The 22683-nt window shown below is 55.7% G+C and overlaps 7 protein-coding genes and 1 non-coding gene across 8 annotated transcripts; 3 read left to right on the top strand and 5 right to left on the bottom strand.

The window, feature by feature from the left end:
- The first annotated feature begins 1027 nt into the window (after nt 1-1027).
- Nucleotides 1028-2413, top strand: B0T26DRAFT_468512 (vesicle transport V-SNARE protein vti1). The gene is made up of 4 exons (XM_060435198.1): nt 1028-1684; nt 1758-1797; nt 1874-2108; nt 2376-2413. Exons 1-3 carry the CDS (start codon nt 1108-1110, stop codon nt 1959-1961), a joined length of 705 nt encoding a protein of 234 aa, XP_060291803.1. The 5' UTR covers nt 1028-1107; the 3' UTR covers nt 1962-2108; nt 2376-2413.
- A 119-nt stretch (nt 2414-2532) lies between these two features.
- On the bottom strand, nt 2533-6565 carry B0T26DRAFT_875827 (NUC173 domain-containing protein; the record flags this gene model as incomplete). Its single annotated transcript, XM_060448074.1, has 3 exons — nt 6366-6565; nt 2659-6268; nt 2533-2582 (listed from the first exon to the last, which is right to left on the bottom strand). The coding sequence occupies exons 1-3, from the start codon at nt 6432-6434 to the stop codon at nt 2533-2535; spliced, it is 3729 nt and encodes a 1242-aa protein (XP_060291802.1). The 5' UTR covers nt 6435-6565.
- A 694-nt stretch (nt 6566-7259) lies between these two features.
- B0T26DRAFT_727735 (soluble NSF attachment protein) lies at nt 7260-8857 on the bottom strand. Its single transcript, XM_060442869.1, has 4 exons — nt 8579-8857; nt 8366-8492; nt 7970-8276; nt 7260-7907 (listed from the first exon to the last, which is right to left on the bottom strand). Exons 1-4 carry the CDS (start codon nt 8609-8611, stop codon nt 7493-7495), a joined length of 882 nt encoding a protein of 293 aa, XP_060291801.1. The 5' UTR covers nt 8612-8857; the 3' UTR covers nt 7260-7492.
- Nucleotides 8858-9533: 676 nt separating this feature from the next.
- B0T26DRAFT_806425 (uncharacterized protein) lies at nt 9534-10311 on the top strand. The gene is made up of 2 exons (XM_060447189.1): nt 9534-10097; nt 10185-10311. The coding sequence occupies exon 1, from the start codon at nt 9674-9676 to the stop codon at nt 9914-9916; it is 243 nt and encodes an 80-aa protein (XP_060291800.1). The 5' UTR covers nt 9534-9673; the 3' UTR covers nt 9917-10097; nt 10185-10311.
- Nucleotides 10312-10313: 2 nt separating this feature from the next.
- Nucleotides 10314-12058, bottom strand: B0T26DRAFT_727731 (uncharacterized protein). The gene has a single exon (XM_060442868.1). The coding sequence runs from the start codon at nt 11970-11972 to the stop codon at nt 10323-10325; it is 1650 nt and encodes a 549-aa protein (XP_060291799.1). The 5' UTR covers nt 11973-12058; the 3' UTR covers nt 10314-10322.
- A 2201-nt stretch (nt 12059-14259) lies between these two features.
- B0T26DRAFT_727729 (phosphatase inhibitor-domain-containing protein) lies at nt 14260-15613 on the top strand. The gene is made up of 2 exons (XM_060442867.1): nt 14260-14860; nt 14999-15613. The coding sequence occupies exons 1-2, from the start codon at nt 14659-14661 to the stop codon at nt 15373-15375; spliced, it is 579 nt and encodes a 192-aa protein (XP_060291798.1). The 5' UTR covers nt 14260-14658; the 3' UTR covers nt 15376-15613.
- Nucleotides 15614-17387: 1774 nt separating this feature from the next.
- Nucleotides 17388-17535, bottom strand: B0T26DRAFT_t224. The gene has a single exon. It is a non-coding gene; the product is annotated as a tRNA-Leu (tRNA).
- Nucleotides 17536-18176: 641 nt separating this feature from the next.
- On the bottom strand, nt 18177-22214 carry B0T26DRAFT_468339 (AEX-3 domain-containing protein). Its single transcript, XM_060435197.1, has 3 exons — nt 21136-22214; nt 18752-21055; nt 18177-18695 (listed from the first exon to the last, which is right to left on the bottom strand). The coding sequence occupies exons 1-3, from the start codon at nt 21899-21901 to the stop codon at nt 18250-18252; spliced, it is 3516 nt and encodes a 1171-aa protein (XP_060291797.1). The 5' UTR covers nt 21902-22214; the 3' UTR covers nt 18177-18249.
- Nucleotides 22215-22683: the final 469 nt, after the last annotated feature.

Below are 22683 nucleotides of genomic sequence, written 5' to 3'. Positions count from 1 at the left end.
GAAACTCTTATGGCAACCAAGATACTCCGTATTCAGGTAAACGATAAAATATTGAGACATCCCGCCTTATCTCGTTGGAAGAGACTCTGCAAAGACACTGAAAGTTCTTGCAAATAGATAAAATATGTTATTCAGATAGACAAAACTGACTCTCTCACTAGGGCAAGGAACATGTGAAACTCCGTAAACAGTTAGAACACCTTGGAGAAAGCTCATGTTTCCAAACCAAACTATCAAGGCATAAAAGAAAAGCCAACTTCGTCTACCTGCCAGTAGTAGCTGCAGAAGACGAAACTCGTGTCTGTGAAATAGGAAATGTCGGCGCCAAACGGAACTGCGGTACTCATTGAGTGCCCGTATAAAAACGCGCTCAGTAGCAATTCTTAGGACTCCATGATGCTCTGCCCAGCTGATTACAACTCGGTGCCCATGCAGAAATTGCTTTCCTAAGCGCCGAGCCTGTTTTCTGCGTCGCCGGGGGACTAAACTTTCATGGAGAAGGAAAGAAAAAAAACAGAAAAAGTAAGCAGAACCGGGCCCTTAAGTACTCCAGACACTACTCCAGTTGACCCACTAGCGGAGAGAGTTTTGCGCTCTGATTGGTACGGCCTTTTTTTTCTCTTGGTGGAGTGGCTGGCAGCGGCCATGTCCCCTGCAAGCTGATGACACCAGCCGGCCCCCAGGCACGAGGAACGCTTCGAGGGCGGGACGTACGTAACCAACCCCAAACCAGAGCAGACCAGTCAGCCGAGAGCCGCTTTCAAACAACCTCACCAACCTCCAGCATCGCTCAATCAATTCTGCTCCATCCCCGCGAGCTTCCGAGACCGCCAAACAAACGAATAACAATCGGCCGTTTTTTTTCTCGCATCGCAAGCGACCAAAGCCGACTGGGAAAAGCGCACTCGGCCAATCGAAGCCCGTTGACCAAAGTGTCCTCTGCTTGACGAAGAGAGAGGCGTGGCTGCATCTGCTGGTCTAGGCAGCCCTTCCACCTACACGACCCTCGACAGACGTCACAAGTAAAAACAGAGCCCATATACGCGGGCGCCAACCAGCTACCCAAGAAGCGAAGAGGCGAAGACAAAGACGAAAAGCCGAGCAAAGATGGCGCACAACCCTCTCGACACGGAGGCGGGCACGGAGCTGTTCAGCAGCTACGAGGCTGAGTTTAAGCTAGTGCAGGCGGACCTGACGCAGAAGCTGGACTCGATCCCCGAGCTGTCGGGGGAGCCGCGCAAGGCGGCGCTGTCCCTCGCGGAGCGGGCGCTCGAGGAGGCGGGCGAGCTGCTGGACCAGATGCGGCTCGAGAAGCAGAACATCCCGTCGAGCACGCGCACGCGCGTCAACCAGCGGCTGCGCAACTACGACGCCGACGTCGACGGCTACAAGCGCAAGCTGCGCACGCTGGCCGACGACCGCGCGGCGCTGTTCGGCGCCGGCCGCTACAGCGACAACCCCGGCGACTCGCAGTTAGGTGGTGCCGGCGACGTCCAGCTCGAGCAGCGCCAGCAGCTGCTGAGCGGCACCGACCGCCTCGATCGCAGCACCCAGCGCCTGCGCGCCAGCCAAGCCCTCGCCAACGAGACTGAGGCCATCGGCGCCAACACGCTAGCCGACCTGCACCGCCAGCGCGAGACCATCCAGCACACGACTGATGTCCTGCTCGAGAGTGAAGGCTATGGTGCGTTCACTCTCTCCTCCCCCTTTTTAAAAGAAAAAAAGACAATGACAACTAAGAAACTCTCCCTCTCCAGTGGACCGAAGCGTCAAGACACTCCGAGGGATGGCCCGTAGGTACTGTGACCACCTACCCACCAGCATCTTAAACCCCCTTTAACCACCAATCAAACTAACAATCTCTGTTCTCTAGGATGGCTACAAATCGGGTAATCACCATCGCCATCATCACGATCCTGGTGCTGCTCATTTTCGCCGTCATTTTCAGCAAGTTCAGATGATTCCTCCCCTGGCTTTTCTTTTCCCACTCAAATTCTTTCATGACAGCGTCAGTCAGTCGAAACGCTGGGAGCCAGGCGGTTTCCCGGGGTGTTTTTAAATGGCGTTTTTTAAGGGCGTGTTGGCTTTTGTTGGTAGTAATTACTTAGGTAATTCCCGTCCTGTTATTACTTTACTTTACTTTTTTGCAAGAGAGAGAGGGAGGCTGAGAGAGGAAAAGAGAAATATTGTAAAACTATTGTTTCCCTCCTTTTTCCCCTCCACGCTGCCTGCTGTACTGCTCTTATTTTCCCGCCCCCTGTCACCCAGGGGAAGGGGTGAGAAGACGGCTGAAGCGACGGAGTTGTTCTGTAACCGTGTCTATAGACCTAGCTGTCTAACAATTCTCGTGCCTACGGAGCACGAATAGACACAAGACCACGAATAGACAGCTCGTGATTCTCCTAAGGTCCAGCAAATACTATCGATATAATCCGTATTAACCCGACACTAGCGGAGAAACATATACGGTTGTGCAAACCACTTAGTCTAGATACCCCTCGACCTAAGTTCTCCGGCCCCTCCCTCCCTTGTCTACCCTCCCCCCTTGAATTCCTTGCCGCTTGTCTTGTCCCAGACCCCGTCTGCCCGACTCGATGCCACCCCTCCCTCCTCTACCTGCACCCCGGCCTCCGCCCCGGCCTCCGCCCCTTCCTCTACCCCTATCGCCCCTATCGCCTCCGCCTCCGCCTCCGCCTCCTCTACCACCGCCCCCTCTGCCTCGCGACATGCCGCGAGACTTGCCGTCGCCCCGCGACCGGAAGCCGCTAGACTTGAGCGCCCGCGCAGCCGAGTCGTCGACATCCATGCCGTCCTCGTCATCGTCGTCATCCCCGCCCTTTTTCCCGTTGGACCACTTGATTTTTCCACGAAGGCCTCTCCGCGGCGCGTCCTTGCCTCTGAGGGCAGCCACATAGGCCCCCACGCCGCTCTCGCCCTCGCCACCAGTCGTGTCGATGTCCATGGCGCCGTCGTTATCGTCCTTGCCGAAGATGAGCTTCCCATCCAGGTCCATCTTTGCCTTGGACTTGGTCCGGAGCTTAAGCTTCACCGGCCTTGTCGAGGAGATGTTGGCAAGCGCGTTGCGGTCGAGCAGATCCAGAGGCTCGTCCTCGTCCTCGACGATATACGCATTGCCACCCTTCGCGCCCTTCCGCGATGCCTTTGTCGGCTTGCCGCCCATCTCGGTATCGGATTCACCCGACTGCCCAGACTCGTCGCTGCTATATAGAGCCTGGTCGTACTCGCTCTCAAACCGACCGGTGCGCTTGTCCTCCTCGCCATCCTCCGAGTCGTCGGCGTCTCTCGAAGCGTCCTTCTTCCTCTTGTTCCGCTCCTTGGTCTTGCGTATGTTGGTGATAAGCTTCTTATCGGCTTCTGGGCAGTACTTGTTGACCGTCTCAACGCCAAATCGCCGTATCATTCTCTCAAGTATGTGCTTGACCTTTGATCTAAAGTGGCCCTTGTGTTCGTGACTCCATACCATGAGGTTTGGTACAAGCGTACCAAGACGTGGGAGCACCATGTCAGTGGGTGAGCTGATGATGCAGACCTTGACGAAGCCCAACACGCTTTTCACGATTTCGCGGTTGTTAGACGTCAAGAAGAGGTCCATTGTTTGCACCAAGTCGGCCGTAGTCTCCAGGCTAAGGGTCTCCCGGAACTCGTAGAGTATCCGCGTAATTGCTGTGATGGAAGCCGAGATCATGTGAGGTGTGCTTCCTGCAAGACCGGCGCTGACCATGGTAACGTACTCCTCGATCGAAGCAGGCGCCATCAGGGCATCCTTGGTCATGTGTGGGACTTTGCTGTTGTCAATTAGAGCACCCTTAGCAGATGTCATCTTCTCGCCCATGAGAACCAGCAGGTCAAAGGCTGTTATGCGGGCCCTTTCGTTGTGCTCTTTGCAGCTGATGACGACCTCAGAAAGGATAGACGGGATGAAATGGAGTTCGGTGTCGGGGACAGATGGGATGAGGGCAGCAATGGCAGCAAGGCGGTCCCGCCGAGCGGGAGCCGACACCTTCTCTGCGCTTGATAAAAGGAGAGTTTGGAGTTCCGGGCTTCTTTGCTCCAGAGCCACCTTGCCTAGCGGGGAGTCGGCCAGGCGCGGGATCAGTTTGTAGGCCTTCTTCTGCAGTTGCGGGTCGTCGTCGCGAATTATGACAAGGGACGCAATCTTAAACAGGGCCTCGAAGCTTTCCCTTGGAAGGTATATCGACATTGTGACGACAAGGTCCATAAGGGTCTGTGCAGTAGATGGCAGCTGCTCCTCCTTTTTCTTTGCCTTCTTTGGTTGCTCGCCTTCCTGGGTCTGTTTCTCGTGTTTCGCCGGGACCTCTTGCAGAGCAGCAGCGAGCTTCTCGCAAACCAGATCAAAGGTTTCCTGGAGACGTGCTGAAGGTATTATGCTGAGAAACGCGTTGATGGTCTGCAAAACCGGACCGCGCTTCTGGGGCAACGTTGTGCTGTAGACATTGAAAAGCACTGCCAAGAGGTCTCCAGCGTATGTTGCTCCAAGGAAGTCTAGGTTCTCTTGCGCATCCTCCTTGCTAAGTCTGCTCTGCAAGACCAGATCATCCTCGCCCTCTAGCGAGGCGATTGCCTGGTTTGACTCGACGAGGGTCTTCAGTGCGCGGCAGATACCGAGGCGCAGATCTACCTGTTCGTATAGCAGATTTGTCAACATCTCGGCGAAAGGAGTGTCAAAGGCCACGGTCAGATCCAGCGGCAGGTCGCAATAGCCCGGGAGGATTGACCAGATCTGGTTCACGACCGTCTCGTAAATCTTGATTTCCATTGTCCTCGCTTCCTCCCCATGATCCATCACACGCTGGAACATAATGGCACTGAGGGGTACAAGTTCGGACCTGAAGTGCGCAAGATTAGTGTTAGAGACGTAATCACGCATCAAGGGCAGCATCCAGGCCCTCCCTGGCTGACCCCTGACTGGCGTTGCGAGGTTCAACGGCAAAACTTCCAAGACCGCTTCCGGACCCATTGCACGTATGGCTTTGCCAATGACCTCGTCGGCCTCTTGCTTGCCGGCAAATAACTCGACACTTCGCATTTCGCCAATGGTTTTCGCCACCCCAAGCAGATAGGGCGAGGCCCTCCAGCGCAGCGCGTCAAACATGGCGCCGAGAACATTGAACGTTTCCAGCCACGCCTGTTGATAGTTTACAGTCAACAGACTCTCGGCTGTCTTGACCAGTCTCCGAAGCACCTTTTCATCGTAGACTGAAGGGTCAAGGAGGACTTGGTGCGGAACACAGTTGGCCATGAAGGACACAAGGCACTCCGAGGCCGAGATCCGAATATTCTTGGCCTCCGATTCCAGATATTTAGCAACCAGCGCAAACGGCTCTGCCAGCTCCTGGAACGTCTCCTCTGGGGAGATCTGCGCAGAAACATCGTAGGCTCTCGAATAAATGGCCAGCCAAGGCGGGAGAAGCTGAGTGTCGCCCGACGCCGGACGCAGCTCCTTGATAATTTCGATCAGGCGCGGCAGCTTTGCAGACGCAACCTCGTCGGCCATGCCCTCAAAAATCATCTCGAAGACATCGAACACAGCGATGCTCATGTGCTCGCTGCCAGAGCGAGCAATGGCGAGGAGCAGTTCACACAGCGACTCGATCTTGGTGCTAGGCCACCCGCCGCTCGCCGAGGCGATAGACTTGACGAGCTGCAGGGCGTGGATAAGCTCGGGAATGTTCAAGGGCTCCGAGGCCTTCTTCTCCTTCTGGGACGTGGTCGCCTTCTCGGCGAGATCGCGGAGACTCTGCATGGCCGTCTCGGCGCACATGGGCGCCGCGGGGTGGTCGAGAGACGGGCTCGGGGGTGGGTTCTTGAGGACTTTCCTCAGCGCCTCCTGGGCCCTCTTCCGGACCTTGGGGCGAGGATCCAGGGCGAGGCCGAGAAGTCCGCCGACGGCGCGCCGAGGGCCGACCTGGGCCGTGCTCATATCCCACGCGGCCGCATCTTGAGCCAGCAGTAAGCTCTCTAGACACCCTAGCGACGACCGGATCAGGGGAGCGTCGGCATCAGGCTGTGTCAAGACTGGCGCCAGAAGAGCCAGGATTTGTGTGAACTTGGCTCTCAGGAGAGGCTCGGGCGCGAAAGGCGTGACGACATCGAGGAGATAGACGACTGGCGTTACCAGACTCTTGTTGTCGAGGAGGCTGAGGAGCGCTGCAAAGTATGCGGTCGGGGTGACTTCGGTTTTGCGTTCTGCAAAGGCAGACTCAACGCCTTCGAGCACGCTGGCGGTCTGCAAGAGAAAAGGGCAATGGCTGTCAGTCTCTGCCACACAAGTTGCGCACGCTTTGCATTTGTTGTAGCTATGGGAAAGACAATCTCCGTCTTACCTGCTTCTGGTTTTGGAGATTGGGGGACCTGATCTTGTCCAATTTCTCCTTCAGTGACGCGGACGCCATCTTGAAATTTTGAGTCGGCCTTCGCTCTACAGTCGGTCAACTCGGGTCTCGCTTTCCTTTTTCAACCCTTGAAAGTCGAGAAATTTGAGGGACTTCAGAAAAGTTCAGCGTTATCGGCAGCAAAACCCCACCTCGGCAGCGATAAGGGTCAAGGCGGTGGAACGAGTATACAAGGGTATGCTACAGATTAACTCAGTAAACTCAGACCAGTGTTGGCGAGGAAAGGGGGGGGTGACATACCAATTAGGAATAGATCCAAAGACCCGCTTTTTAAATAAAATTCAACCAATAGAATTTTTTATATTCGAACGGCTGGACCAGGGCCAACACCGGTCTGGAGCATTTCCGGATTTTTCCCAATTCGAGTTGCGGTGCAATATTCGCATTTCAAGTTTTTAGAAAATCCTGATTTGTATGGGAGCGCGTAACTCAGTAGCCCATATTCCCAATTTTGCTCTCAGATGTCTTTTCTAGGGGTTCTGGGCAAAAATGTGGGTCCTGGGATCTAAAATACTCAATTGGGCTAGCGGGACAGATTTACACATAAATTGAGTAGATTTTTGTCCAGCCGCCCATCCGGCCCTCGAAGTAGGCCATTCAATCCACACCTGCCCGGAATGGTGGCGAAGCCACCCCCCCTGCCTGGAAAAAGACGTCGAGTTTACTGAGATAAGCTACAGACCCACTGGAATCAGGGTTGGCGGTGGGGCATAACCGCCGACTTCGTCATTGGCCCTACAGCAAGTGGATGCGAATGGACGAGGACCCATACGTCAATGTCATTCCACCGCGAGATCAAGTAACTCGGCCTCGTGAGATCAAGGGGACTTGAAAAAACACAATAGAAAGAGAATTGAAACAAAAATCAATAATGAGGTAGTTCTGGCTCATCAGCTATGGACTCTAGGTATACCGCCCCAAATCAGAAAAGAAAAGAAAGTCCAAAGCGATTGAATCAATCCCCCTCCCCGTCAAATCCCGAAAAACGCCGTGACAGAGGAAGGGGGCAGCTGACAAACGTTTTTTTATCTACCTTTCGCATATCCCCCTGTCCCCGCTTAAGAAAACTCATTGTCGGCTTCTTCGATCTGGTTCTTGATCTTCACACAGATTGCCGTCTTCCACTTATCGAGCCTGCTCATCTGGTCGTAGGCAAACAGCTTATCTGTGTAGGCTTCTTGGTTCCCGGCCTCGACAGCATCGACCAAGTCTGACAGCAGCTGGTACTCGCGCTGCCCCGCAAAACTCGGGTCCTTTTCTGCGTAGCGCTCGAGGTTGCGCCTCGTGGTGATGACGTCCTTGGTCGCGAGCATGCACAGGCCCGCCTTCAGGAAGTACTCCTTGACCGAGTATCTCATCAGGTTGTTGTTGAGCGACTGCTCGGCCACCTTCTCGAAGTTCTCCACCGCCCTGTAGAAGTCATCGTCGAGGGCCGAGATATCGGCCACCTTGAGCCAGAGTTTGTTGGCCAGACTGTTCAAGTGTCAGCGCCGTTCAGAACTGGGAGCGCTCGAACCATGTGCAGGTCAACTTACGCTGTGGCGTTGTCTCCCTCATACCACGTAGCCGCTTTCTCGTAGCAGTCCAGGGCCCGCTTCAGGTCGCCAATCTCCATCTCGAGGACCTCGCCCTCGGTTTCCTTGTGGGACGCGGCTCTCCGGAAGTTGCCCTTAGATGTGTAATGGTTGATGGCCTGCTCGACGCAGCGAACCGCGTCTTCGGGGCTATCTTTTCTATAGACCTTGAAGGCGTCGACCATAAGGTTTGCGGCGTCGTCAGGCTCGTTAAGCTTGTTCCTGTGGATGTCGGCCGCCTTTTCGAAAGCCTTGCCGGCCTCGGTATCTATCGTTGTCCCGTCGTCAGCTCTGCCCAGACACGCGCGAGCACTCATCTCATCTCGCCGCCAGCCAGCCAGGGGCGGGGCTGCTCACTCATCCTCTCGAGCTTGAAGGCATTGCCGGCCTCGACGAACAGCTCGGCCGCGCTCTGTAACTTGTCCTCCTTGCCGCTGCTAAAGAAGCTGAAGCCTCCAGACGCGCTCTGGAGCGTCTTCTCTGCCTGTGCCGGGAACCGTCAGTTAGTGAGCCTATGCAAAGCCGGGGCCCCCGCGGCATGGCCCAACGAGAGAAGGGGGCTTGGCGAACCTTTGCAATGAGACCGCGTGGATCTACAGACATGATGGCCGCTGGCGCAATGCGTCGGGAAATACTGCGATCAGTTAATCCAAAAGGTGAATCGGGTGGGTGCGCGAAAGTCGCTTCGAGGATTCAGGTCAGTTTTCGTCGGCAAACGTTCGTGGAGTAGTGTCGCAATCCTGAGCCAGGGCCCCGTCTTTGACACACTTACTGCTGAGGAGGGGGATGCCTGCGGGCGCGGGGCCAAGCCAACCTACCTACGTAACCCAGCAAGCCTCGGGCTACCATGGCCCCCACACCAGTTGAGAGCTATGACGCCCAGGCCACAACAGACCCATAGCGAGGCTAATAATAAGCGGTTAGCGTAGAACCTAATATGGCTAGATCGGGCATAATCACCTAGGTCATTGATCACCAGCCTTCAAATGCAAAAGCGGCCTGCCCCCCTTTATCACGACAACGACAACAACCAAAAAAAGCCCCCCAATGCACTGGCGGTAGACCAAACGACCTCACAACCAGAGCCAAACAGACATGTATTCCGCCCGAGCAATGATCATATCCGGCAGCACCCGGAGCTGCGTGCGCCTAGCGCGGCGGAGTCTTTTTTCCCCAGCGCCAGCATCATCACTCACAACAAGCCCGCAAGCGCAACAACATCCACAACCACAACAGCACCAGCAGCAACGCCTCACCTCGTCAATATCAGCACCACCAGCACCAACCATAAAACTCTCAACAACAGCCAGAAGACCGGCCGACATAACCGACGCCGCAGCGCTCCTGTCGCAGCCAACATGGTCCGTCCGCTCGCTTCTGCCAACCACAGCCACATCCACAACCACAACGGGCACAACCACAACACCAACCACACCAACAGACTTAACACCAGTGGTAACCCCCTCACAACTCCACCACCTCCTCCGCCTGTCCGCTCTACCCCTCCCACAAACCCCCGCCGAAGAGACGGCACAGATCACCACCCTGCAGTCGCAGCTCTCATTCGTGCGAGCGATCCAGCAGGTCGACACGCGGGGGGTCGAGCCGCTGCGAGCGATCCGGGACGAGACGGACGCAGGCCTAAAAGAGGCGGCGGCGGCGGGGATGGAGGTTGTGCGCGCGGCGCTGGCGGAGGAGGACGTGGTGGGGCGGTGCCGGCGGCCTAGACGGCGGCGGGGGCAGCGGTCGACACCGGCCGGTGGCTTGGCTGGCGTGGAGGACTGGGACGTGCTGGGGACTGCGCCGCAGAGGGCCGGGCCGTATTTCGTAGTCCGGAGCGGGACCTCCCAGAGTGGGGCCAGCCGTGTTGTCGCTGGCAGCCCAGCTGAACAAGGCGACACCCAGTGAGGATAGTATCTAAGCTATGTAGCTTTCTGCGTATCCGGACTTACCTCCCACGCAGCTCGGTTCTGCATCGAGTCCTGACAGGGGCGGGCTATCACGTTCGAGTCAAACCCCATAAGATCTCTGAATCAACTTGGAGACCAAGAGAACGACTATGAAAAGCCTTCATTGTGTCAAGTATAAGGTAAGCCCCCCCTATCATAATAGAGCCCTATGGCAGGGGCAGGGGCAGGGCAGAGAAAGCTCGAGCTAATTACATACATCTATTTAGGCACAAGGAACACTTTCCCTAGTTCCAATCTTAATCCATCAACCCACCAATCCCGAGGCATAAAATGCCAATCCCCAACGCAGCAATGTCGTTACGATGTGATTCTCCCCTCAACCCCCCCCCCCCCACTACAACAGATCACTTCTTGTTCTTGGTCTTGTTCTTGGTCTTGTTCTTGTTCTTTCGCTTGCGGGTCGGGATTGGCTCCTGCTGGACCTCGTTTTCGGCCCCGTAGCCCGATTTCTTGGCCAGATCGGCGTCGTGGTTTCTCTCCCGTTCAACGTTTTCCCGATCCACCATTGCCAGCACCTCTTCGTCCTTTGCAACTTGGGCATGGTCGATGTTTTCCCATCCAATGTGCTTGAGGATGCTCCCAACCATGTATTGGTATCTCCAGTGGGTGCTGACATTAGCTGAGGCATCCACGTTTTCGACACCGTCAACGCCCTGGATCCGCTGCAGTCCTGCAACTCCAGCGTGAAGGCTGCTCATCCGATACATAAATCCAAGGAGGTGGTCATTCTCGGAGAAGACGTTGATCAGTCGTCCCGATACCACGCTCTTCATCGCGCACCACGAAAATTCATCCGATGGCATAGGTGCCCCCATCAAGACGGCGTTCTCGACGAGACCAAAAGCCCGCCGCTCAGCCAGTACCATCAGACAGGTGAAAATCACCCGAGCGCCGAGACTGTAGCCAACCAGGGTGACACCGCGCTCGCCTTGGCCCTTGTTGATGATGATATCGGCGAGGACGGAACCCGTCTTGTCGGCGCGGCTGAGGCCAATGCACCAAGGGTTGTCGATGACTTTGCAGACGTTCAAGAGACCCGCGGGCCAGATCGCCTGGTGCAGACTGGCAAAAACTGACCCTAGTGTGTTAGCTGGCTTCACACAAGCAGGGTCATGAAGGACGGAGCTCTGCTCACTAGTCCTAGCAATGATTTCCTTCTTTGCCTTGGACCACGCCGTGCTCTTCATCACAACCTCCAGTGCGTTGCCGATCTTGCCGAGAGTTTCGAGTTCCCACCGGAGCATATGGACCTCGTTGTGATCCTCCAATGCCTTCCAAGGACTGGTGGCACCCGAGACACCGGCCGGTTTCTCGTTGTTCACCCATCCGTTGATGCAGAAGACAACCCGGAAACGGCGGTTCTCTGGATTGATCTTGCAGATCTCGGACTGGTTGCCGAGAGAGCCGTGCAACGGGACAAAAGCAAGATCCGGGATATCCTTTGCGTACTGCTCCATTCCCTTGCCGACAGTTCTGCCTAGGCCAAAGAAGGCAGCCATAGCAAGCTTGTTGTTAGCTAGCGGTCCGAGGACGCTCGCCGTGGTGCTGGTTCCAAGGCCACCACCCATGACCTGCCCAATACTAGCGGCTACAAGCGGTCCGACAAGAGCTCCGCTGTCCGCCATATTCTTCCACTTCTTGGACGACTTGCCATCATCGGCCGTCTTCCTCTTGTGGCTTAGGTCCCCCTGCTGGACATCTTTGACCACTTGCGCCAGGGCCTTTGCCACTCGGACCTCATCTTCGGTCAACATGCGCAGGGGGAGATTGAGAGAAGAGACAATGTTGAGCAGAAGGATACGAGAGTAGGAGCTGTAGTGCTCGAGTGATAGCAGCAGCAGAAGCAGCGAGTGCAGCAGGAGGTTTCGCTTCTCCAGCGCCAGTGAGCCCAGAGTGGTTTGGGTGGGTGGGTAAAGCTGTGTCAGTAGTTGATCATTCTCCACCGCCTGCTGTATCTGTATCTTGGGGGCTTTCATTCTGTCAGCAGCTGTCATCGACCAGAGACGCCATGGCCATATCTGGCGCTGGCTTACCAGGCACAGGCCCTTTGGCCTTGTTTGGCGAAGAGCCCTTCTTTGCTCCCGACAATGCTGACTGAGTGGTCTGGGCATCGTTGCTTCTCTTCACGGAAATGTCGCTCATTCTCTTCTGAACCCCAGTCTGCCATCGCTTGAAGTGCACAATGACGTCTTTCTTGAGCTCCGCCATTCTGGGGCCAGGCTCGCTGTCGTCCTTGGTAGAGTTACCATCGGTACTGATAGCGAGCTTTGCGATGGCAAGCTGGTCGGCCGTGGACATGGCCGGCTTAGTGCCGGACGGCTTCACATTCTCCTTTTGGTTTGGCAGCGGCTTCACATCGGGCTTCACGTCGGGCTTCTTGTAGACCTCCTTGGCAGGCGACATGATGCCGACGTCCTTGAGGTGGGCTGGAAGGCCGTCCCAATAGCTGACGCGGCGGGTATCGGTGGGGCTGGCCGACTCGAACAAGCGGTTGATATGCTGCTGCATGCCATCAATCACCTTGTTCACGAGTTTCACTAGCTCTACCTTCTCCTCGAAGCTCAGCAAGGCGCTAAGGTCCACCTCCCGCTTTGGAGTGTTGGGGCGTGGCTTGCCAGGGGGCGGCATGTCGGCGGTGTCGTCGGAAGACGAATTGCGTTTTGGGGGGGCCTGATCCGAGCCCTTGAAGCGTGACTTCTTGTGCGAGGCAGCCGTATTTCTGGAGTTGCGCGAGGGGCGGACGTCTTTGGCGTCTTGGGAGTCCTTCGTGTCTTTGTGGTCTTTCAAACCCTTGGGGTCCTTGGGGCCTTTGGTGTCCTCCATGATCACAGACGGGAAGGTGGAACCTGCATGCTACGCAGTTGCCTCCTGGTAAGGCTTGAAAGCAGTCAGCGTTTGTCCGGGTCAAGACACTGCTAGTGCTAGTGCTGCGATTATGGCCAGAGGGGCCCGAGCAGGTGCGGGCGCAGGTGCAATCGCGGTCGCAGCAGTCGCAGTCGCAGTCGCCGTCGCTACCTGCCATGGCCAACTGTCATGGAGCAGAAGAGGAAGGCACGACGCGCTTTCTCCCCCACCATCGATCGCCTCTCCACCGACAGTAGTAAGTACCAGGTAATGGCAGTAGGACTGACTGATTGCCTACGCTGTAGCGTCCGACTGCCCTGATCTCGGGCGCCTCTATTTCAAGTCTTTCTCGGAGCCGACAGGAGAGGGGAACGGGGGTAGCAACCGCCAGCTCTAGCCTGTTTGCTCGTTTGTGTGCGTGTCAAGTGCTTACCTTCTGCTGTACTTGTACCACTTGGACGTCAAGGTGTAACTGATGTGGTTACCCGGCAGCGGTATTCGCAAGCAAGGAAACGCGGCGGGGTACCAGCGACGGGTAACTGCGCTGCACTGCCGGCGTTGGGGTGGAAAGAAAGAAGGACGTTCGCAGCAAGAAAGATTCAGAATTCAAAATTCAGATCTATTGTCGCGGTGCCTCGCGCAGAAGGAAGGGCAAGGTAGAAGGAGAAGGAGGGGTGCGGTATCTTTTCTCAGTGCAAGTGGCTCAGGTAGGGACTCAGGTAGGCTGGCCACCTTTCCTGTCGGCTGCTGAAGGTGGGCGAAGGTGAGCGTCACCTTCGGATTACCAAACACTCACTTGGTACTTGGGCAAGGAGCAGCACATTGGCATGCGGGGTTTTGATGTGCCAAACCAATGCAGCTGAGCGACAAACCGGACGAGGAAGGAGCGTGACTTGCGTTTTACTCACTGCGCTCAGCAGCACTTGAATCTTTGAATTTCGCCCAGCCTTTGAATTCTACCGCCCAGCCAGCATCCAGTTTTCAAACACACAGCCACAGCAACGACATTCCTATGGTCAGCATTATTAGAGGCGCCGGCTGGGATTGGGTCTACCTGTTCTACAGCTAACTATCTCGGCGCGTGCCCATCGCACTGTATCTGTTGCTCATGAAGGATTGCTATGGACCTCAGGCATTCAATATATTTGATCTTGAACATTTTGACCTGAGGATAGGCAGCCCTGTCTATCGAGCCAATTCCGCCTGTTTTACCCATGGCAATACCCGCATAAATATTTTATTCTCTTCGCCGTAACTCATTATGCTCCCAAGTTGAGGTTATATTGAGAAGAAAAAGGGGCCCTTGTAGTCATGTGGCTTGGAAGCTTGGGTGGTATTAGGACCTGAGGCATGACGTTGACAGCCGCCCAGGGATCTTGTGGGATCTGCCGGGTGGCCGGTAGGGGTCCTGCGCCTTCTAGAAGCGGGCCGCCAGAATTAGTGGGGCCGATCTTCCAGATCTTTGCCCCACCTTCCATGGCTAACATGACGTGGGGTAAAGGTGGGCGGTTGGCCAAGCCGCCGAAGAAAACGCCACTTTATGTCAGGGCAGAACTCCCTTCTCTCCCAAAGCCGCAAACAACAATCAACCGCCAGTGTCAAATACCTCAAACTGCCCAACTCAGACTACCTACGAATCGAAGGACTTGTAGGTCTCTTAAGGAATAGCATAGCTCTTTCCTATTAGACCACGGCCTCTGCGCTTTTGTCTCTGCAGAAGATCGCTGCCCTGGCCTTCTCGAAATCTTGATCGGGATCCAAAGCTCCTATTTGCGCCACCATCTATCTCCAGTCTGTCGCTCGTCGGTAGGGGCGCAAGGTCTCCTGCATCCCAGCATGGCAACACTAGCCCAAGGACAAGCGCCACAGTCGGTCGGCAGCCGTACCGAGATCCTGCTCGCCCCAACACAGCAGCAGACAGGCACACAGACGCAGGCCATTTTGCGACTGCGCGGCGCGCACACGTCAACTGGGAGGTCTGTCCAGTGGCGGGAAGACGTTGTGGACAATGAGGGCCTGGGCCGGAAGAAGTCTAAGGGTTAGTGTGTTCCAGCGCGCACCCAGCAGCGGGGAGCAGGCCTCTCGTCAGCTCCCCGGCTTGCGTTTATACCGCCCTCTTTCGTAACCGGGGAGCTGCGATGTCGAGTAAATAGGCGCTGGGCTAACAGACCTCAAGTTTGCTGCATCTATCACCGGACAAGAGGCGTCGACGAGTCCAGCGACGAATCCTCGTCCGACTCCAGCTCGTCGGATTCCGACTCGGACCGTGAGGGCGGCAGCGATCCCAGGAGAGACAGGGGCGATGGCGCCGGCGGCGAGAAGGACAAGGACGAGAAGGTGAAGGATAGCGACGGGCACGGGCACGAAGGGCACGATTGTGATGACCATGGACACTCTCACAGGCACGGTGGTAGTAGTCAGAGGCGTAGGAGGAGGAGGCCGAGTCCGAATGCCTATGAGAAGATGCCGAAGCCTCAAAACCAAAGCAACAAGCCGCAAAATGACAAGCCCGGCATCGGTGGCGGCCAGGGGCCGCCGGGGGCAAGTACATAGGAGTGGGCCGTCTGGCAAGAGTGCAATGGCGATACCGGAACATTAGCGGTAGTGCATAGTATGTTTAATTTTGGGACACATCTGGGTTTGGATGACTTTGGAGCGCACGCACATTTCTTTGTCTTAGTCCCGTAGTCTAACCCACCCATTCTATCACTCTAGACTTGAGTGGGAAATGTCACGAATCAATGAATATATTAAAAGTGGGCAAAGCATCTTATATAAATATGGCCATGGAGTGCTCTGACATGTCATTAGCCCGTGTCCACTGCCTGTTCTTTAAGAGGATCGACTGAATTCCTGACATAAATAAATTCAAGGTAAATATCTATCCAAGTTTCACTCACTTCTGTCTCCGTGTCCCCCGCCTGATCTCGCTCATCAAGAGCATGAGTATAGGAGTCATTTTTTCACACTATCTCTCTCCAGATAAATAACCCAATTCCTGAATTTGTACCCAGGTATAGCGGGGGAACTTGATTTCCAAGGATTTCAAGAGGTCTTGATACCTTGCGACTTTCCCTAATTGCTCTTCTCGTTACTACTATAGGAGTTTTTGCAGCGGCGGCCCTTCTTCTGTTTGTTTACCGGGTAGTAGTAATGGTATTGCTTCTCCCGCCTCCTTTGCACACTGGCTAGCGATAGACTGTACGAGGTCCATGATGGACTCGGCCGCAGGGCGATCCGAGAAGATGGGCTTGGCGAGCGATAGGAACTTGGACATGGATTTGGGCGACTTGTTGAACTTCTTCGGGCTGGCTAAAGCATCGTGGAGGGCGGTCCGGTGGAGGGCCTCGAGAATCCCGTAATTCCCCGGAGCGACTTTGTTGCGCAGGGTGCTGGACGCAGGCTCGGCGAAATATTGAGCTACATTAGCGATCGCGTGCTTGAATTGGTCGTCTGATAGGGCCAAGTGGGAATCCATGGCTAGCTACCTATAGGGGAGAACGAAGATGTCGAGGCTTGTTGGGTAAAGGTAGGTAGGTAGTGACAAGTGGTTCGGGAGACAAGCTTTATAAACTTCATAAAGAAAGTGCAAAGTAAACCAAACCTTGCTTGTTAAGAAGGAAGAACTGGCTTGGTTGAGTCGTTGCCGATGACGAGCTTAGGTACTGTCCCGACTGGGTAGGGTCGGATGCCAGATTTAGATCTAGGGCTGTATCTTGTGTTAACGACTTTCCGGGAACAAGATACACTACCTTGGTATACGCCTGGCCTCATCACTCTGCTCGGCTCATGGTGCTTTCTTCCAAACGTCCACGCCTGACCAAACCTTTCTCCCCATCCTATAGATCCTATCATTTCGTCCGAAGATACAAATGGAAGACAGACGGGAGCCTGAACATCCGCCCCGTCCGGCGTCTTCACCCATCTCACCCCTTTGTTGTCAGTGGCTGCTATTTGACGACTGTTATTATATGTTGACTTCTTAACGGAATGTTGTTATGTATGATCTCGGTTGTGAGCCGGCCGATATGACTCTGCCGTAAATGACTGTGTTAAAAGTTAATGTGTACTGTACGTGGTGATGGGTATGAGCCATTTCACTTTCGTGATAAATCTAACGCGGAAGTCGCTCCTTAAGCAAGCCTTGTTGAAGTAGACGAGATAATACACACGTATAACCTCCTTTTGCTAGAGGCCCAAAAGCCAAAGAAAGAAAGAAAGAAAACAAAAGTTTGTCACCCAGCGGCTGCACCTCTAATCCCCCCTTTTCCCTTTCTCACCACCACTAGGTAGCCCCACGACACACACACACACACACACACACGCCCCAAGAAGAAAGGAGAAATTAAAGGAGCCCCCAACAGAAACCCGCGAGAGCGGTAAAAAAGAGCTATACATAAAAGGACCGCATACCTAGCGAGGATCGAAACATACCTACATACATCATGCTTCTACAGTGCAAGACCAAACCAAACCAAACCAAAACAAGAAAACCCCTCACCACCAAGGAGAACAACAACAACCCCCCAAAAAGAAGAAACAAAGAACAACAAGAAGACATGCTCTAACAAGAGTGGGATTCGAGCCCACGCCCTTTCGGACCACGGAATCATATGATGCGAATGTGACAAGGATGCCAGGCCACATCGTGAGTGAATTAAGAGATTTGGAAATTCCTTAACGTGGCGCCTTAGACCGCTCAGCCATCTTGCCTGGTGCTTGCTTGCTTGCTTGATGGAGAGTTGGGTGGACAAGACGAGTTATGTCTTGTCCTATCCTGTCCTGGCGAGGAGAAGATTCTTTTGCAAAAAACCGAGGAGTGGACCACACAGGAAAAAGGGGGGGTTCATTAACAGAAAGGCAAACTAAACTCCACAGTAGGAAAACCTTGGCTGACAAGACTCAGAAAAGACCAAGATGGATTTGCATGACGAATTGGTGAATTGGTGAGTGCTATCCTTGCATTTGTTTCCATTTCAGTTCTCATCTGTCAGGTTTCCCATTTTTGCCTGTTTTTCACGATCTTGGCCCCAAGCCGTCCCGTCCTATCCTCCCAAGAACAAGAAAAAAGACAAAAATATCGGAGTTAAAAAAATTAATGCAACCAACAAAAATGCAAAAAAAGATCAGGGTCTGCTTCTGCTGCTGTTGCTGCTGCTGTTATCGTAAAAAACAAGAAAAACAAATATCCGCCAAACACAGTCCGTGGGCAAGGCATAGGTCCATTTCTCCTTTTTGCTCCCTTCTTAGAGTCCTATTTCCCACGGCGGTGGGTAGATGATGAAGCTTGCCGGCCAGTAGGGGCAGTAGTCGACGAAGAGGCGGAACATCAAGTGGAACGGGGGAAGGTTTTAATAGTTCGGTTTTAATGCATGAGTTCGTCGCCTCCAAGGGGGTATGTATTACTGATGGGAGTATACCGCGTTTTCAGATGCTGAATTCCGGCATCGGCGGGCCCAACATGCTCGGGACTTGCTTGCGGACGAGGCCTCTAGCTCGGCCATGCTCGGGGCGGGGAATGCCCTGGATGGCGCGAGGCTCTTTCATCAGGGACGGGTCCAGCTTCAGAGGGACCCTGGTGATGACCGATCTATAGTCCCCCGGGAACTTGGCCGACGGGAAAGGAACCGACGCCGTCCGCCAGAGGTGGTCTGAAGTATCACTGAGGTAGCTGGGGATCTTCGCGGGCCTTGCCGGCGCCACGAAGCCCGTCGATGCCCCGTGCGATGCCCGGATGGTAGAGAGGCGGGAGAGACCAGCGGAGAGCGTCGGACGCCCGCGTGCTTTCTTGGCCAGAATTATCTCGTCAAATAGACGCACAGAGGGGTCAGAAGGCAAGTGACGCTCGCGTTCATGAATAAACTCGTTAAATGCTAGGTTATCATAGTCAGTAAACGAGATCGAGGACGAGAGAGCAGGGGGCACACACCTTGAGTTTCCCTCATCATGCCTGCATAATCCTGCTGATCATAGGGCAGGCTCCTAATGAATGTGTCCATGTCAAAGGCATACAGCTGGCCGTTGGCCTTTTGGTCGCGGCTGGGCCGCCCGAGATGCTTCCTGTAAGTGTAGAGGAGACTAGCCAGACAGCGTACAAATGCGGCTCGGACACGATCCGCGTGGAAGGCCTCGGGGCAGACCAGCGAGACAGAGCCCAGACAGCGGTTGTGGGATAGGCACGAGCAGCCGTTGCACTTGTAGAGCCCGTCGCCCTCGGACCGGTCCTCGCAAACTGTGCACGAGGACCCCGCATCATCGGTAGTCCAGTTGAAGCAATGGCCCTCTACCCAGACTGTGCTCTCCGTGTTGCGGACTGGCTGGATCAGCATGTTAGGCATGATGGTCGAGGCCGCTATGGTAGACTGCGCATATGTTGACGGAGCATAACCGCCAAACGAGGACTGCGAGTCGATAGATATGCCCGAGATGGAAAGGTTCTGCGCGTGTCCGTTCAGGAACGGCAGGCTTGGCCGGTGGAGCGGATGGTGCTTGTCTACTCCGAACGACGAACTCCGTCTGGACTTCTCGTCAAAGTGACCTGACCGCTTTTCGCGGAGCGTGGTGGAGAGGGCAAAGCCCGAGTCGCTGCGTGAGATGGGTGTCGTGGGCATCGGCGGGAAGTTCATCGAGATGGGCGATACAGACGACGGCGGGCTGCCCTTCCCAGACTTACCGGTGGGCGGCCGCTCGTTTCTGGTCGGGTCGATCTTGGCTTGCGAGAAGGCGTTGAAGAGAGGAGGTCGGATGCTGCTGGGCGGGTCGGGCTCTCCAAAGCTAGCCGAGTTTTGCGTGACCCATTTGCCCAGCGAGCTCGGTACCGTGGTGGCGTTGAAGAGGGCCTCATTCTCGGCCGAGTGCGCATCGTAGGGAAATGCCTCCATTGCGTAGGGCGGGGCCCCAGTCGCAACGCCATACCGCAGCTTGTGAGGGGCCGCGACCTGGAGAAGAGCCTGGAGCTTTCGACGGTGCTGGCGCGGGAGGCTAACGGACGGCCCAGTGGCGTCTATAGTGTCCTTGTCGAGATCCACAAGCACGTAGTCGTCCTCGGGCAGCTCGATGCTCTCGTAGCGCCTCTCAACCCCGACAATGTAGGGGCACGGCGCATCCAGAGCAGAGAGGAGCCGAGCCGGGAGGATGGGTATGAAGATGCTCGCCCACTTGAGCGGGTAAAGCAGGCTAACCAAAGCGTGACAGGCAAGATGCAGCATGCCGGCATGGGACGAGAGGAAGATGATTCGCGATTCTGACATGGCATACTCAAACAAGAGCACAATATTGTCCAGCGACAAGCACCTGAAGAGCGAGTATATGTCAATATTCCGCGAGCCAGGCAGCTCGTTGGCCGCCTCCTTGCGTGCATAAAGCCGGAGCTCGCGCACCCCGAGCTCGACCTGCGTCGTCGAGCCCAGGGGGCTGAAAGCCTCGGTGCACAGATTGACAACATAGCGCTCGAGAGGCTGCCAGCGCCCGACCTTGGGGGAGCTAGGCGGCACCCTCAAGATGGCGCCGTCCGTCATGGGCACCACGACGGCCCTGAGCCACTCCTTCCAGAAGCCCATCCTGGTAGCATCTTTACCTAGAATCCCGTACGCCCGAGGCGTCCAGAGGCCCGTCTCGCCGGCGGTGAGGCCGTCGATCTTGGACGCGGCGCCGTGCCTTAGCGGCCTTAACATTTCTGTCATCAGGCTGATCTTCTCCTCGACGGCGCTAATCTGGTCGTCGAGCATCTCGCGGGCCGACGACCCCGAGGGGATCGCCGGCAGCTTGGCGAGAAGCTGCGACAGGTGCGCCCGCTCTGCAGCCAGACGCACGCCCAGGCTGGCCGCGAGCTCCCTCTCCTCGTTGCTCATGTGGCTCTGCCGCCACTGCTCGCACTTCTTCTCAACCTGCTCGGCTATCTCCGAGTTCAACGCCGTCCAGACGATGATGGTGATGCCGTATATTTTGGAGTTGTCGTCCGAGGTCATGGTGAAGCCGTGCCACGTCGAGCGCGGCCGCTCGTCAGACGACACAACCTGGATGTCGTTGGGGAAGGCAAACATGGGTACGTAGTCCGGGAACTTGCCTCTCCGGGCCAGCTCCTCCACCGAAGAATCCCGCGGCGGGTAGCGGTCGAGCAACACGGGCTCAAACCTCTTCTTCAGGGGGTGCATATCGGGGTCCGTGTTCAGCGGTTCTGGCGGCGGTATGACTGAGTTGTAGTTGCTCAGACGCTTTGCGGTTCGGACGGAAGCTAGAACACGAGGGACAAATGCACACGCGTCAGTACTCGAGACAAATGAATACCAGTTGGGGATTGGGGGTCCCACATACCGGCTTTCGGGGCAGTGGGTTGCTTCCTCGCACTGGTCATATCCCTAAAACTCATCTTGCGGCGGATGCTCCCACGAATGCTCCTCAGAGGGCTCCTCCTGCCACTCTGGTCGCCCTCGTCAGCCCTGAGCTTCTCAGCCCTAGGGTTGACCATGGGCGGTCTTGACTGGACCTTGGCACCGGCACTGAATGTCAGGTCGTCGAGGAAGATCTCGCGCTCGGCAGCGAATTTGAGAAGGGCCTTGTCAAAGTCAAAGTCGAGAGGGAGTCCGTCGGGCCCAATGCCTTGGCCCAAGGGGTGGCCAGTGAGTACAACGCTGCCGTTGGCGCCATTGGCACCGTTCAGGCTGTTGCTGACAATGCCACTGGAGGAAGGCACGGCCCGTATGGTCGCGCTACTGCGGTTGCTCTTGGTATTGCCGTCGACATCTTCCAGTGAGCGGCCGTCGGCGAGCGATAGGGGGATGGAGAGCTTGGAGATGGTGGAGAGGCGGTTGGCCGAGTTCTGGCGAGAGTGGCGGGCCGTGGCACGGGACGACGACACTACCGACGTGTCGACACTCTCGCTCTCACGCTCTCGCTCCCGCTCCCGCTCCCGCTCCCGCTCCCGCTCCCGCTCGCCCTCGCCCTCGCCCTCGCCTTCTCCCTCGCCGTCCTCGGCTATTGTGTCATCAAGCTGGGCGGTGCTGGGGCCATCGTCGTAGGCGATGTTCTCTATGCCGGCGATCCAGAAGTAGTCGGCGAGCGGCGTGGAGGAATTGTCCATGACATATCAATCCGACCTCGTGTCGATGCCCGCGTGGCCCGTCGTCAGTCAGGTCCTCCCTTACCAGGCACCGTGCCCTGTCTTTTGTTTTGCCCCGTTTAACTTCCACTGGGCTTCCTGGCTTAGTTCCCGTGGTTCCTGTCGTTGTCTTCGTTGTCGTCGTCGTCGTCAAACTGTTCCCGCCCGGCGTGCCTGTCGCCGTTTGTCTCGTCGCGGTCTCGGGCGCGTATCTTATCCTCTATCTCGAGCCAGGGTTAGCGTTTTTCGGAATTGTGAGTCGGGGTGGTGGATGCGAGCGACAAGCAGAGGAACATGTGCGGCTGGGGCGCGCAACAGGCACCGCCCAGTCCCCTGGAGGCGTACTGTATACAGTAGGTATGGATGTTCACTACGGTGCCGCTAACGCACACGGAAATAGATCGCTCACCTACAGGACCGACCTGACCGACCACCTCACCGATGTGGATGGAGACGGGAAGTTGGAGAAGTTAGGGAGAGGCGGAGTGGGGTGCCCGCTGATGGTAAGCCGAACACGAAAATGAGCCCCGGAATCCACTGCAACAGCCCTATCCGCACTGAGGGCTGTCGGTCCAGTGAGGTAATGTATATACGGAATACTGTATGTATGTACCCAGAAAAAAAGGAAGAGAACTGCCCCGAGATGCAAAGGTTGGTCCAAAAAAAGATACGGTATGGAATGCTCAGGGTTGGGGCTTCCTCGCCATGAAAAAAAAAAAAAGCTTAAAAGACGTTCTTCAAGAACAGAAGCCAAGCCAACCGAA

The sequence above is a fragment of the Lasiosphaeria miniovina genome, assembly GCF_030549165.1.
Source record: "Lasiosphaeria miniovina strain SMH2392-1A chromosome Unknown B0T26scaffold_7, whole genome shotgun sequence".
Taxonomy (NCBI): Eukaryota; Fungi; Ascomycota; class Sordariomycetes; order Sordariales; family Lasiosphaeriaceae; genus Lasiosphaeria; species Lasiosphaeria miniovina.
The sequence above is the reverse complement of the archived record's forward strand: the minus strand, read 5'-3'. Positions and strand labels throughout refer to the sequence as shown.